Source organism: Centroberyx gerrardi, chromosome 12 (assembly GCF_048128805.1).
Source record: "Centroberyx gerrardi isolate f3 chromosome 12, fCenGer3.hap1.cur.20231027, whole genome shotgun sequence".
NCBI lineage: Eukaryota > Metazoa > Chordata > Actinopteri > Beryciformes > Berycidae > Centroberyx > Centroberyx gerrardi.
This window is the reverse complement of record NC_136008.1, coordinates 13,718,755-13,732,672: the sequence shown is the minus strand read 5'-3', so window position 1 is coordinate 13,732,672 and position 13,918 is coordinate 13,718,755. Positions and strand designations below refer to the sequence as shown.

The following is a 13,918-nucleotide window of genomic DNA, read 5'->3' as shown; positions in this document are numbered from 1 at the left end:
TTATAGTGTGCTTGTGGCACTCAGTATGAAGTTTATAGTGACCTTATCTTAGGCTTCTTTATAGTATCACTATAAAGTTTTATTGTCACTATAATATTCCTGTAGTGCGTGGTACTTGCTAGTTATCAAACTTTATGGTATTCCAATATATCCCAATAAGGACTTCGCTTTGTCTTAGTTTCTGTTTTGCTGTGATATTTGTAGTTCATTTTTAAATTTCACAATAGTATCACCATAGTTATTTTTCACACCCACACACCCACACAACCACACACATATGGGACACACGCCCCATAGACCGGTGGCACTTTAGTAGTGTGTAGATTAATGTGTAGATTAATTTGAAATTGGGGCAAAAACCTGAAGGGGCTGCGTGTACATTCATTTGAAATAGTTTAATTTAATTAATTTGCATGTAGCCTATGAGGTCGAATGGTGCTGGACCCCTAAAGAGAGTCGGAGTTTCTTTGTATGTCTGATAATCCACCGCCAGTGTGTGTGTGGGTGTGCGTTTGGGTGTGAGTGTGTATGACAAAGTAGACTATAGGTGTATGGATGATATACACATTCGTGCATTTGAGAATATGTGTTGGTATTGTCTTTAGGCTATTATATGTAATACAGAAGATATATATATATATATATATATATATATATATATATATATACATATATGAAAAAATAAACACATTTGTTTTGTTTTTTTCTTTTGTTCTTCTTTACATAAAAGTCACCTTAAAATACTGACCAGAGTTACATGCTCAAGTGCAATCCAGTCAAAGCAATGTGAATTGTGCAGTGATGCTGAGGCGGGTTTGACTTCAAATGCGTGCTGCACAGAAAATCACAGGGAAAATATGCATTTCACCTTCCACTTTGGTTTGTAACCGTGATCGTCTCCTCCAACCAGCAGAGGCAGACGAGTTACAGTAATCTCGTTTAATTCGGGCAGAAGAAGCAGTGTCTCCGCATCTGTTAGCAATTTAGCATGCTATCCAGGTCGAGATAGCTCAACTACTAGTTGACAGATAAAGAAGTTCTCTCTACTACTCGCTCAGCACCTGCCCTGTTTATTTTGGCCAAATAGCCTTTTTTACTTAATAGAGTTTTTGTCATAACCGATTATCTTTGGAGCGACAAGGATCATCTTTCCGCTACTTCCGTGTAGCCAAAAAGCCTGTCAGTTAAGACCCGCCTCCGCGGACTTGATTGGCTCTCTTATTTCCCAGGGAACGCTGTGTTTTTTGTGATTGGACGGCTGGCGTCGAGAGTTTTGAGTGACATGTAGTGATACGTAACGAGGACATATGCGGCTCAGGGGTAAGCTTAGCCTCGAAGTGCCTCAATTTTCATTATGATTTTCGCTACCAAACACACAATTACCGTAATATCTTGTGTGTTAGTTCACAGTGTATGGTAGTCGAGATAAAAGGCAGAAGAGTAACGAAAGTGCAGACGTCTACCAGCTAACTGCAGTGGTGCTAGTTACTGGTCAGCTAGAGTTCTCCAAGACTAGTGTCCCTCATCGGGTCACTTTTAGGTAGGTGACTTGAAGCGAAGGAGTATGCTGTCATTTAAACGTAGTAGTAGCTATTACGCTTTGAATTACATTGAACCCTCAGTTACTTTAGTTGTGTGTTGCCTGCCATTACCAGCAAACGAATGTGCATGGGGTTTAATCTTGCCAATTTAACTTGCACCTGTCCGTATTAACACTTTATACACCTATCTTGTCAGGGGAATTATATCCCAGCTGGCTGCTGCCGGTACAACCTCTCTGCCCATGCTATGCTTATCCCACTACCTCTGTTTTCCTCTCCTCTCTTTCTCCTTATCATTGTCTTCTCCATTGTCTTAACTTTCCCCAGTCAACATATAGGCTATTTGTCTTCATCCCCTTAAGCATGGTATTCTCACATTGTTCTCACTATTTTGGCACATTGGCTTAAACAGAGATCACTGGCTACCTCATTAGATTACAATATCCACTTGTTTGACTACAGTCACACATATTCCTGCCAAGACAGCTATGTGTGGTGTATAGTATTACGGATACACCCAAACAGTCCCAAATCTTCCTTTCCTCTGTTATCCTGTTCATTCTGTTCCCATCTTGTCATTCTGTTGTTATTTTGCTTGGAGGGGACAAGAGGAAGCGTTTCAAAACCGCTTCAGACAAAGGACACACAGGGATACTGGATACGCATCCCGGCTTGCTCAGTTGGTAGAGCATGAGCCTCTTCATCTCAGGGTTGTGGGTTCAATCTCCATGTTTGGCACTAACGTTGGCATGGCAGGACGGCCTAGTACAGTAGTTAGTGTGACCATCCCATATGTGGGTGTAAGGTGTAAATTGTTGTTGGTTGTTTCATATGTAGCCAGTGTAGCCCAACCATATACCATGCTGTTCAAAGTAGAACTAATTGTCCTATTAAAAGACGAAAAGGGGAAGCAAATTAATCTCTCAGACAGTTGAATTTTAAACATTAAAGATGCAGTAGCTTAAATGTAGATGATAATTTATTATTTCAAGCCATATCCATAGCTAATTTTAGGACACTATTGATACTGCAGATAATAACGATTAATGGTGATCTCATACCATTAGGCTAATTGACGCATTATCTGTGATGCTGAAGTGCATAAGCCGTTCACAGTTTCCCCTGCTCCCTTTCTTTTCCTCCTCTCTTCCGCTCCCTCCTGTGTCTCTTCCAAGAAACGTCCTGGTAGGAGAGGAGTTGTTATGAAGGAGAAGAGGAGTTGAGCTGTAGTGAAACATTTTGGGATACACCGTATGGATTCTTCATGTTCTAGTAAGATAAGATAAGATGAACTTTATTGATCCTCCTTGCAACAGCAACGAATGGGACCTAGATGGCAATACAAGATAGATAATATCATTGAAGATTAAAGCACTGTCCTCATGATGTTAGTACCTAGTTCCTATTGGCTGGGATGAATTCTGGCTATTGACTATGTTGACAATGTTGGATAATTTATTTTCCCTCCTAAATTCATTCAAACTCCCAGTGGTTATTAGGAAGGAGGAGAAAACAGTGAAACAATGCTACTTGCTGCCAGATATGTTTTGTTGTGTTATAATCTCAGGGATGATAATTAGTGACTAAATTGTCGAGGGTGCATTGCATACAAATCAATGTATTGTCCATAGCATTGCATATAATTACATTTATCATATGAACAAAAAAAAAAAAATCCTGTAATTACCATATTAATCTGTATTGTGCCTTATTTTATCCTGTACTATTGTAATTTGCTTTGGCAACACTCAACACTACTAGATTCATGCCAATAAGCTTTGTCTGAATCTGAATCTGACAGATTGAGAGATTTTTGCAGTTCACAGATTTACACATTTACAGTTGAGTGCAAGAGCATCTATGCAGAATGTGCAAAATGTTTTATGACCAGTGTCTTATCGCGCGTTGCTTTGTCTGTCTCCCAGTAGATGCAGGCTGTTCCCAAGCTGAGTAGAGCAGTAGTGCGTGTGAGGAGAGTGGCAGCTCAGGTCACCAAAGCAGCCATGGCAAACAACCAGCAGTGCTCCAGTCTGTCCTCTACAGCGAAGGGGGAATCTTCCACTGCAGCCATTCTCATCATAGGAGATGAGATACTCAAGGTTGGCTGGAGGGTGATTCAGAGTTGATAGATATTTCGTGCTTGTACCACTTTCACACTGCACTTGTGTGATAGCGTCCCACTGTCTTTAAAAACCCTTGAAAGTTTGTGCGTTTGAGAAAAAGAATAAGCCATTAAAAGTTTTTGAAATGAATGGATGGCCTTGAAAGTACTTGATTTTCTTGATTAAAATATAGCACCCAAATTCACCAGTATGCCTCAGCTCTCTAGACCTCTCTCTGTCCTAGGATCAACACTTATTATCCAGAGGAAAACCCTGTGATGGATATTTATGGTGACATAGCAGCAGTTTTAGAATTAATGATTTCACCAGGATTTTTTGACTTGGCATGATGTCTAATTGTCATCTAATAATGTCATGTCTCACCCCAAAATATGCCAATTTTGAGCCTTTGAATTTCACAGATAAGTCCTTAAATTTGATGTCCAAGTGAGTAGAACCCTGTAGTAGGAACCCTGGGTTGAAGATCTAACGCAGCACCTCTTCTCCCCCTCTGTCTCTCAGGGTCACACAGTGGACACCAACAGTGCCTTTCTGTCCCGAGCACTGAGGAAGCTGGGAGTGTGTGTGCAGCGCATAACAGTCATACCAGATGTACAGGAGGTGATTGCCAAAGAGGTGGCCCTCCTCTCGCCGCAGTATACACACCTCATCACCTCGGGGGGCATAGGCCCCACCCATGACGACGTCACCTTTGAGAGCATCGCCATGGCGTTCCAGGAGGAGTTACATCCCCACCCTGAGCTGAGCCGGCTGGTTGAGGAGTTCTTTGGGGTGGTGGATAAGGACAGTGCTGCTATGAAGCTGGCCATGGTGCCTCGCTCAGCCAAACTGAATTATGGGATAGACCCTCAGACCGGCCAGCCTCTTCGCTACCCACTGGTGAGTGAGCTCAGGACCGGGAGCATTAGCTCACTTCTTACATTGAACTTCATTCATGACACCAGGTTATCATAGAACACATAATGCCCATTCACATCTAGAACAATAACTATAGGCTAAACTATAACAAAACATTGTTACTTAAGCATTCACACTGCAACAGTATCTGTGATAAGATCCTCAGCAAACAAAGCTGCAGTGAGCAGTGACTTTTATCGCTGTCTCTGCATCCAAAAAATCACTATGAGATCGAAATCTTTTTGTCGTTATGCTTATCTTTATAATTATCCTTTTAGATGTGAATGGACCTTAAATTAGATCAGATTATACCCAGTCTGTGATGAGTCAGTACCCTCAACTTGTGTCTCGAAAATCTGTTACGCTGTGTATTACCTCCTCACTAGGCTTTTTCAGTATACAGTGTTAACAAATGGTTTAGTTGACAAAATTTCCTGCAAAGTGACTGAATGTTCTATTGTTTTCTGGGTTTGTTCAAATAGACAGCAGTGTAAGGCACAGACATGCTAATATTTGGGCTTCAGTATGTTTAGAACATAGTATATTGAAATTCACATATAAACATGTTGAGATTTTTCACTTTCTGTGCACCATAGTATGTAGTATGTATACTACTCAATCTATTATTGTATATTTACTGATATATTTACAGTTTTAGGACAGACTGACTGATCTAGATCCTTAGATGTGTCTGTCCCCTTGTCCCAGGTCAGCGTGCATAACGTGTATATCTTTCCTGGGATCCCGTCTCTGATGGAGAGGGCCTTTAATGGGCTGGAGCACCTGTTTGCTGGGTCAGGGACCACCTTTCATACTCGTGAGGTAACACCATGACCATCCCTAACATGTACAAATCCTTTTAAATACCTTGTTTTCATGCAGCCACAGTGGAAAGCAGTTTTGTGAGCTGACCTCTTTATCGTTGCGGTAGGTATTTGTGGATGCAGACGAAGCAGCGATCGCTCCTGTGCTGACCAGACTGCAGGCGGGCTGGGGCCGGAGGGTGGCACTAGGCTCCTACCCCAACTGGCTGAGTAACTATCACCGAGTCAGGCTGGTCCTGGACTCAGACAGCCAGGAGGAGGTGGACAAAGCCCGGGCGCAGCTGCTGGACGAGCTGCCCAAGGGCAGCGTGGTGCCCTTAGTCACTGACCCGGTGTCCATCGCTACTGCCGAGGTGTACACACTGGCCAACAGCGGTGAGGGGGAGACAGAGGGCAGAGGGAGGTGGGACAGTTGATTTGGGGAAGATGGATAAGTCATATAAACTTCATTGAAAGTGAATTTTGTACAGAACTGTCATACCCTTTACACAGACATTTACACAGACAAGAAAGCAAGCAAACAAAGAGGTTAAAGTAATGATGATTGTAAAATCACAATAGATCATACGAAAAGAACTAATGCAAGCACGAGACAGAACAGTCAGTAGAACAGGCAACAAATATAAGACAATTAACACACAAGCAAGAATTTTGACTTTGACTTGGACACAGAAACAAGGGATCTTTTATATCATACCTAACAAAATTTGACTACATTTCCCCTAAAACATCCAGTCAATGTTAATTTCATTTCCCACAGGCACACCGCTGGGTGAGAAAGTATTGTCTGCGCTGAAAACAATAGAGACTGCACTGGATCAGTATTCGACAGAGCAGGTCTGTGTCGGCTTCAACGGAGGCAAGGACTGCACAGCCCTGCTGCATCTTTACTATGCAGCGCTGAAAAGGTAACGGGAGGGGAACGGAGGAGATAAGACAATTAGACCGTTTTGGGGTGGGAATGATTTAATGAGGACAAAAGAAATGACCTGAGAGATTAGAGATGAAAGGGAGATTCAGAGGAAGAGGTAAATTAAGAACATAACGATGCTGTTAAAGTATAGAGGGATATATCAGAGTAACAAGAGAGTGGGGAAGAAGATGAGGCAGAGAGCAGCAACCAGACAGAACAGAGAAAAACAATCCTTTGGAGAAGACAGACTGGACAAAGACTTCTTCTGTTGCTTTGTCTTGACCTATATTGGACAGATACTGAGAGATATAACAATTATGATAATGGGAGACTTATCTAATCTTCTTTTCCTTTTATCCTTTTCTTTTATCTCCCCATCTCTCTCTTCCTCCCACTCAGGCGGTGCCCAGATGGTAAAGACAAGGTGAAGGCTCTGTACATCCGCATTGTCTCTCCATTCCCAGAAATGGAGCGATTCCTCCAGGACACTATCAAGAGGTGAGCTACAAGTTTATCCTCATCTCTTTAGGGACTGAATTTTTGGTTTGAAAACAATATTGGCAAACACTTGAAAGTATGGCCGCACACTCACAGCTCTAATCCGAGTCTTCATTAATAAGAATGTTTCAGGGCTCGTCTGTAGAATCCTTGGCATTAGTGAAGATTAATTTTGTATATTTTCACATCCTCACGTTGTTAGCAGGTACTTCTCTAGTCTAAGTGGGCATTTCTCAAGACTTTCTGAGAAGAATATTTTGGAATACAGTGTTCAAAAAGTGTCCACCCACTCTCGGTGTTACAACACTGGGGCTCATTATTTGGCAATGTGTCTCCCACAGATATGACCTGGAGCTGTTCTCTGTGGAGGGCAATATTCGGCAGGCGCTGAGCGAGGTGCAGGAGAGGAGGCCGGAGCTGAGAGCGGTGCTGATGGGGACCAGGAGGAGCGACCCCTACTCACACACACTCACACCCATGTGTCCCACCGACCCTGGTTGGCCAGACTACATGAGAGTCAACCCGCTACTGGTGAGACACACACACACACACACACACACACACACACACACACTTTTAATATAGTTTGCCTCAGTCTTTTCCTTATTTTTTTTTTTCTAATTGTGGTGGTAGGACGCACAAAGTCATATGTAGGGCGGTTTGGGGGCATTCTCCTTCTGGAAGAAAACAGATTTCACTTCAAAAGTCAGAAAATCACTGCTAGGAAATATGACTGAGACACAGAATACATCTAAGATTAAGTTGACTTACTGCAATGTGAAAAATACATATAACCAAAACACAGTTGATAACTAAAGTGAAGTTATATTAGATTTGTTGCTGGGAGAGAAATGTCTTTTTGACTGGTAATACAAATCTGTTTCCACGGCTCTAGCCAAGCAATTTCCCCTGTTACACTTAACATTATTCATCATGTTGACTTGAGTTGTAGAGTGCAGATCTAGATTGCTCGCTAACGTCGGCATAAGTCTAACTGGTGTTGTTGCCTCTCACCTGGTCTGACTGAAGAGCTGAGGTGAATCTGAGATGATGAGGAAACGCACCGACTGTAGCGCGCAAATGTTTACTGCGCCGCCGCTGTATTTCGCCTGTTCAGAGTAAAAATAAAATTGGTTATTATTTTTCAATTATTATTTATTTATATATTGCAGATATATTTAGCATGGCGGGTAATGATCTTATGTGGCATGCCGCTATGATAGAATACATGTAGGGGAAACACTGGTATGTAGTGCTGAAACGATTAGTCGATTGATGGATAATTCAGACAGAAAATTAATCGATTAGAATTTTCATAATCGATTAATCGATTAATCTGGAAACAGCTTCACAAATGCTAAGATTTGCTTGCTTTTCTCTGTTTCATATCACTATAAAATGAATACTTTGGGGTTTTCTGGCTGCTGGTCAGACTAAGTAAGCAATATGAAGACTCACTTTGGGCTCTGGTAACTTCTGATGGGCATTTGTCATTATTTTTTACATTTTATACATTAAATGATTAATCAATTAATAAAAAAAAAATCATTAGATTAATCGATAAGGAAAATAATCGTTAGTTGCACCCTTACTGGTACGCCTGCCTCTGAGTCTGCCTCTGACTCATTTCCCTGTCTTCTCCCTGTACAGGACTGGACGTATCATGACATCTGGTCATTCTTGAGGACGTTATATGTTCCCTACTGTATTCTCTATGATAAAGGGTAAGAACACGTCCATCCACTCTCTCCAGTTGTTGTATCCTCCTTTTATTTGGGCTTGAACAACATGACAGTTACATTGTAGAATTATCACTTCATGTGTGTTTGTTCTGTGCGGAAGCTCTTGTGTTCCTCTTTGCTGTCTGACTCTGACCGGCCTTGAACCCTCTGTGTGGACCGACAGGTACACCTCACTGGGCAGTATGGACAACACCTGTCGAAACACGTCCCTGCAGACGGTGGATGGCAGGGGGGTGAAGCGCTACAAGCCAGCCTACCTGCTGGAGAACGAGGAGGAAGAGCGCAACTCTCGTGCCTGATGTTGTCACGTCTCTCAGTGCCGCCTGTTGCCGATGGAGGCAGAATTTGCCCGTTGCCACAGATCCAGGATCAGCCCTCCCCTGCACTTAACTAGCAGTGGAAAACGAAAGCTGATGGACCATTTTATCCACAGGAGAAAAGAGGAAATGCAGTGAATGTTTGCAAAAAGAGACCCAGATTGCAGAATGAGATTGTGAAGGAAGTGTGTGTGTGTGTGTGTGTGTGTGTGTGTGTGAGAGAGAGAGAGTGCGTGCGTGCTACATGTGTATACATGTGAGTCTCAGTCTGAAGTAATGGCTGTCTGTGGTGTTCAATAAAACATCAATCTGTCACCTGTTTCTATGGTTTTGTTGATACTATTTTAAGATGCATCTCACAAGCAGATGGCAGTTTGTAGTAGTAACAATTTAGTTCTTGCTTCAGCTTATTCGTGAATCCATCTATCTTATTTATATATCCAATAACAACAAGCTGTCTAGAAAGACAGTATTTATCAAAATATATAGGTAAATAATGTGAATAGGTTTTCTGTCAAGGTGAGAAAAGCAGAGTTGAGAGTCTCAGTCTGTGGAGGCATGGAGAGACTGCTGAAGGTCAACCAGCACACTCCTATTGATTTATCCTTTTCACAGTGAATGTCCATAATTGGAGACTCCAGCATGTAGCCTAGCATCCTCGGTCCATCAGGAAAATCTCGTCCCAGGTGCAGTTCTCGTTGCTGACCTCACGGGCGCGTTGTTCTCACGTTTTCCATTTAGCGCCGTGATTACAATAAATTACCTTCTCTGTTTTCAGACATGATTGAATCCAGGCTCATCGATCTCCTCCTCTCTCTCCCCGCCTGGAGATTAGTCAACACCGCGCAGCGTGGATCGATACCGGCCGATCTAATAAAGCGGGTCGCTTACGAGGCCACCGCGGGGCTGCACACACTGTTACACCAGCAATTACCATCTCCGCCCTGCCTCCATACCCCCTAACTTGTCTGTCCGGGCTTCACGGCTTGCTTGATTTATTAATAATAACAGTAATAAAAGGAGCAATGAAAAGAAGCTTCATAATCAGAGCCAAATGTAATGGTGTGTGTTTGGATGGTGGAATAAACAGACCGGGACATTGTCTGGAATTATGATGTAGTCCTGTGAAAAATCACTATAACAGTCCTGTGATATTCCTATAGAGACTTAAAGTGCGTCTGTGGTGTTCAAGTGTGAGTTGATAGTAACCTTGTCGTACTTACAGGTATTTTTCACTATAATATTGCTATAGGGACTTATAGTTTGCATGTTTGTAGCCTATAGTAGGCTATCCCTTTAAAATAAATTGTAGGATCACTATAGTTGTTTTCTTCTAATATATTCCACATTTTTATCTTCATCCCATTTCAATTCTCACTCGTCTACTTAATCAACTTTTACCCCTATATGTGTGTTTCTTTGATAGCATTTGATAGCTTTATATATATTCCTATCATGTTCCTTATAAGTGAAGTTCTTAAATTAATTTTCCTCTCCTATTACAGCATCACTGTAATATTCCTATAATATTCCTATAGGGACTTACATTATAATTGTGCTGTGACATTTGTGTCTTTCTAAAGTTTATTATAAGATTACTATAGTTCTTTTATTACAATATCTTACACATTTTTGTCTTCATCCCCTTTCAGTTCTCACTCTGTCATTCTCACTCGTCTACTTCATCAACTTTTTCCCCTATATGTGTGTTTCTTTCATAGCAAAACCACTCTATCCAGACATCAGACAACTGCTTTTGACCGTCTCATTTTCCTGTGCGCTGTGACCCTGCATTTTTGTCAACATTTTTGGAACATCTGGAAATCTGGATTGGAAAAACAACCTATCAAAGTCTGGGGAGCCACAGTTGGGGGAATACGGAGTACCAATTACCCAGAATCCCAAGCTGAGGCAAGACTGAGGGACTAAAATGCCTTTTGTGGTCCTCAATTGTGCTTTTATACATATTTTAGACTTCTATTTCACACTGCTCTGGTTTTGAAACAGGGTTTGGTTGAAATCTACAAAACCGCGAACAAAACTTTCTCAAAAATCTGATACAGCAACTCTTGTGTCTTTTGAGACAAACTGGAACAAGCAGGAATAATATTTGGCAAGGTTTTTCCTGCAAACAAAACAAAACAAACAAAACTGTCCTCCCTAGACAGATTTTCTAACAAAGGACTACTGGTGAAAGCATGATGATGACAACTAATTAGCGCTTTCAGAGAAACACCCAAAACCCATCATTTCAATTAGGGACGTGTCCGATAATTGATCAGTAAATGGATGTGCGGTGGTGTGTTTGAGTTGTGGATGGGTAGATATAGATGTTTGTCATCGATGGAAGAAAGGTGGTGTGGGGACGAGAAGAAGGTGGGAGGGGCGGGGGTGGAGGATGGGACCCATAATTCCTAGCTACACTCCTGATCAATGTTTCTCTCCAAATTTCCTAGGTGGGACTCTCACTTATGACAGAATCCACAAAGCTAATGGCGTGTAATATGGACTCAGCATGACTCGAGATCACTGTTACACACTCGGCATAACTTTGTATGGGAAAACATCTGACAAACTTTGATTTTAGAGTGAACTATCCATTTCAGATTCTCAGATGAGAGCCTGCCTCGGTGAATGTGATGGTTTTCTCTAAAGGAATATGTTCCTAATCCAATTCCTCAGCAGTTCCTGCGGTGTAAAACGAGACTTGAAGCAGCATGAGACAGCAATTCAGGCGGTGTCCTAGGAGGGATGCTTAACACAGAGGATGAATAGACGCTCCGTTGTCAGAAAGCATCAGGAGAGAAGGGAGACCTTTGAGTCTATGCAAATTACCAACCCATCTGCATGTAAAGCCAACCGACCAGAACACGGGAAATAGGATGTTCAGTATCAAAGTGTCACACATTAAAAGTGGATGAAAGTGGGAGAGAGAAAGGGAGGGAGGGAGCAGGAGGGAGAAGGAGGAAGGAGGCTGCTTTGCTCGCTGTCATGTGAAGTGTGACTGAGTGAGGTCGTTTGTGTCTGGTTTTGGTGCGTTCGCATAAAAGCCGGTCTCATAATCTTAAGTTTGTCACACTTCTCAGTCCGGTACACAGAACCAAGACCCCCCGCTCGCATCCGCACACATGGGATGGATTCAGAAATGCCTTTCACACAGCGGGTTCACTTTAATGTAAAGGGCCACGGCCTGTGAAGCTTCAGCCACCATGCTGAAAACTGATGAAAAAATTTAACTCACTTCAACTCAACTGGAGTTCATTTGCACCCAATGCCCATAAGATAAACATAGTGGGGGAGAGATAAGAGAGATGTTTAACACTAGAACAGCCAAGCCAATTGTCAACTGATTGCTGTTTTTATATTTTAGAATTAAAATCTCAGCCTTCAAAATGTCCCTTCATGACTTTTCTAACAATTACTTTCTGTACAAACCAGTGTTGTTAGATTTGTTATAGATGTTAGAAGGAAATAATAGTCATAATTATATTTACTTCCTTCAACTGACAGCTTATTGGCCTTCCCTTAGACCCCATTTCTCGTGTTAAAAGTTACTTACAATGTTGTTCAGGTTGCCCTTGAGTTGTTCCTATGCCAGACTTCTGCGATTAATTGATGTTAATAACAAAATGTGGTATTAGGCTATGAAAATGATAAATAAGGTTGGCCTGGTTAGCTGCTGTATCTATTCACAAGAGCTCTTTGCTCAGCTAGACACCAAGACAGCTGATGTGCTGTTTTTTTCTCCTTCATCATATCTGGTCTGTCCACATTCATCACTGTTTGTGTGACATGCTGGAAACGCCTGCTTTGAAAGCATACAGCAGAAATAATTACACTGTTATTGGCTACCTGACACGTGTAAAGGATGTGATGAAACAAGTAGACCCGGTTAGTTTAGACTTTATTTAGAACGAGCGAAACCTCCTCACACCGAAGAGTAAATAAAACCCCCGACGATTTATCATTACCTGAAACTTAAATAATACAGCCATTTATCAAGGCTACAAAATTATTCGATGACACTCCTCCGAGGCTTTCGTAGAAAAATCCCAGAGTCTCACGCAAGAAACACCTTGTGAAACCTGGCTGTTGTGGACCTTGTGATTATTTCTGCTGCAGACGGGACACTGATTGTACGTAATGCAGTAAATCAACTCATATAAAAACCAAATAAATGAAACAACATTCAGACAACAAATTTCTCCACAGTGTGTTTTGTTGTGTTGTGGCATCTTCAGTTATGACGACTAGGAGATGAGTGTGGAGCTGCAAAAGTCTTATTTAGACAGACTCACCTGAGGATTTGATTTGATTTGATTTGATTTATTCACACAAATATAAAAAAAAACATCACACATCTCTACTTCAAATTACACTCCTGTCAGTGCTTCCTCTGGTTTGATTATTATTCTGTGACTTATCGAAGGATTTGGAAAATATGTGTAAAATAAATCTTGTGGCTTTTCAGTTTGGTTTGGGTTCTCCTCGGGTGTAATTACCACATTTGGCATTTAAAGTATTAGCTAGCATTTAAAAACCAACATCATAATTTACTGTCACAGCTTTAAATATCTCATGAACTAATGAGAGCTGAATTTGAGTGGTATAAAGCCTAGTGTTTGCGGTTGATCTGCCATTGTATAGTCAGCATGGCATCGGAAAATCTCCATTATGGTACTATGAACAAAGACGATATTCTCCATTATACGAAGTGATGATTCTGTCCTTTTGTTGGGAGAGCCATTGCTGTTCCAGTTCTCTAAGTATGATTCTAGTGCTAGCAGTGTATGGTAAGAGTATTGATCAACAGGGAGGTTAAACAGCGAGTTAAACCTCACAGAAAAAAAGTATTCTTAATGATCTAAAGGAGGTTGAGTGTCTGCTCTTCCATCTGTAGCATAGACTCACATTGGTTGTGAAGATATTTTGTATCTTACTGCAGTATTTACTCTTCACACCATGCAGGACCACCATAGTGATAACCAAGAAAATAAAACTGTAGCCTACTGCAGTTCTGTTGTTCTGTCCATGGCCAAATCTTCACCCAGGGAAATACATAT

At 41.6% G+C, this 13,918-nt stretch overlaps 1 protein-coding gene across 3 annotated transcripts; it reads left to right on the top strand.

Moving 5' to 3' along the window:
• The first annotated feature begins 1,339 nt into the window (after positions 1–1,339).
• Positions 1,340–9,162, top strand: flad1 (flavin adenine dinucleotide synthetase 1). 3 transcript variants are annotated; one of them, XM_078287226.1, is made up of 11 exons: positions 1,517–1,540; positions 2,717–2,813; positions 3,467–3,640; positions 4,166–4,543; positions 5,270–5,383; positions 5,493–5,760; positions 6,146–6,293; positions 6,698–6,796; positions 7,138–7,327; positions 8,447–8,520; positions 8,702–9,162. In XM_078287226.1, exons 3-11 carry the CDS (start codon positions 3,470–3,472, stop codon positions 8,835–8,837), a joined length of 1,578 nt encoding a protein of 525 aa, XP_078143352.1. In that variant the 5' UTR covers positions 1,517–1,540; positions 2,717–2,813; positions 3,467–3,469; the 3' UTR covers positions 8,838–9,162. The 3 variants fall into 3 exon arrangements, with proteins under 3 accessions (XP_078143353.1, XP_071767328.1, XP_078143352.1); XM_078287227.1 differs by lacking the exon at positions 2,717–2,813 and having other exon boundaries at positions 1,340–1,540; positions 3,470–3,640; XM_071911227.2 differs by lacking the exon at positions 2,717–2,813 and having other exon boundaries at positions 1,340–1,540.
• The last annotated feature ends 4,756 nt before the right edge of the window (positions 9,163–13,918 follow it).

Bases quoted from the DNA above. Each gene is read 5' to 3' on its own strand.
- flad1 (XM_078287227.1), top strand. From the start codon at position 3,470: ATGCAGGCTGTTCCCAAGCTGAGTAGAGCAGTAGTGCGTGTGAGGAGA. The intron at 4,544-5,269 runs GTGAGTGAGCTC...CCCTTGTCCCAG, and splicing joins AGCCTCTTCGCTACCCACTG to GTCAGCGTGCATAACGTGTA. The intron at 7,328-8,446 runs GTGAGACACACA...CTCCCTGTACAG, and splicing joins TGAGAGTCAACCCGCTACTG to GACTGGACGTATCATGACAT.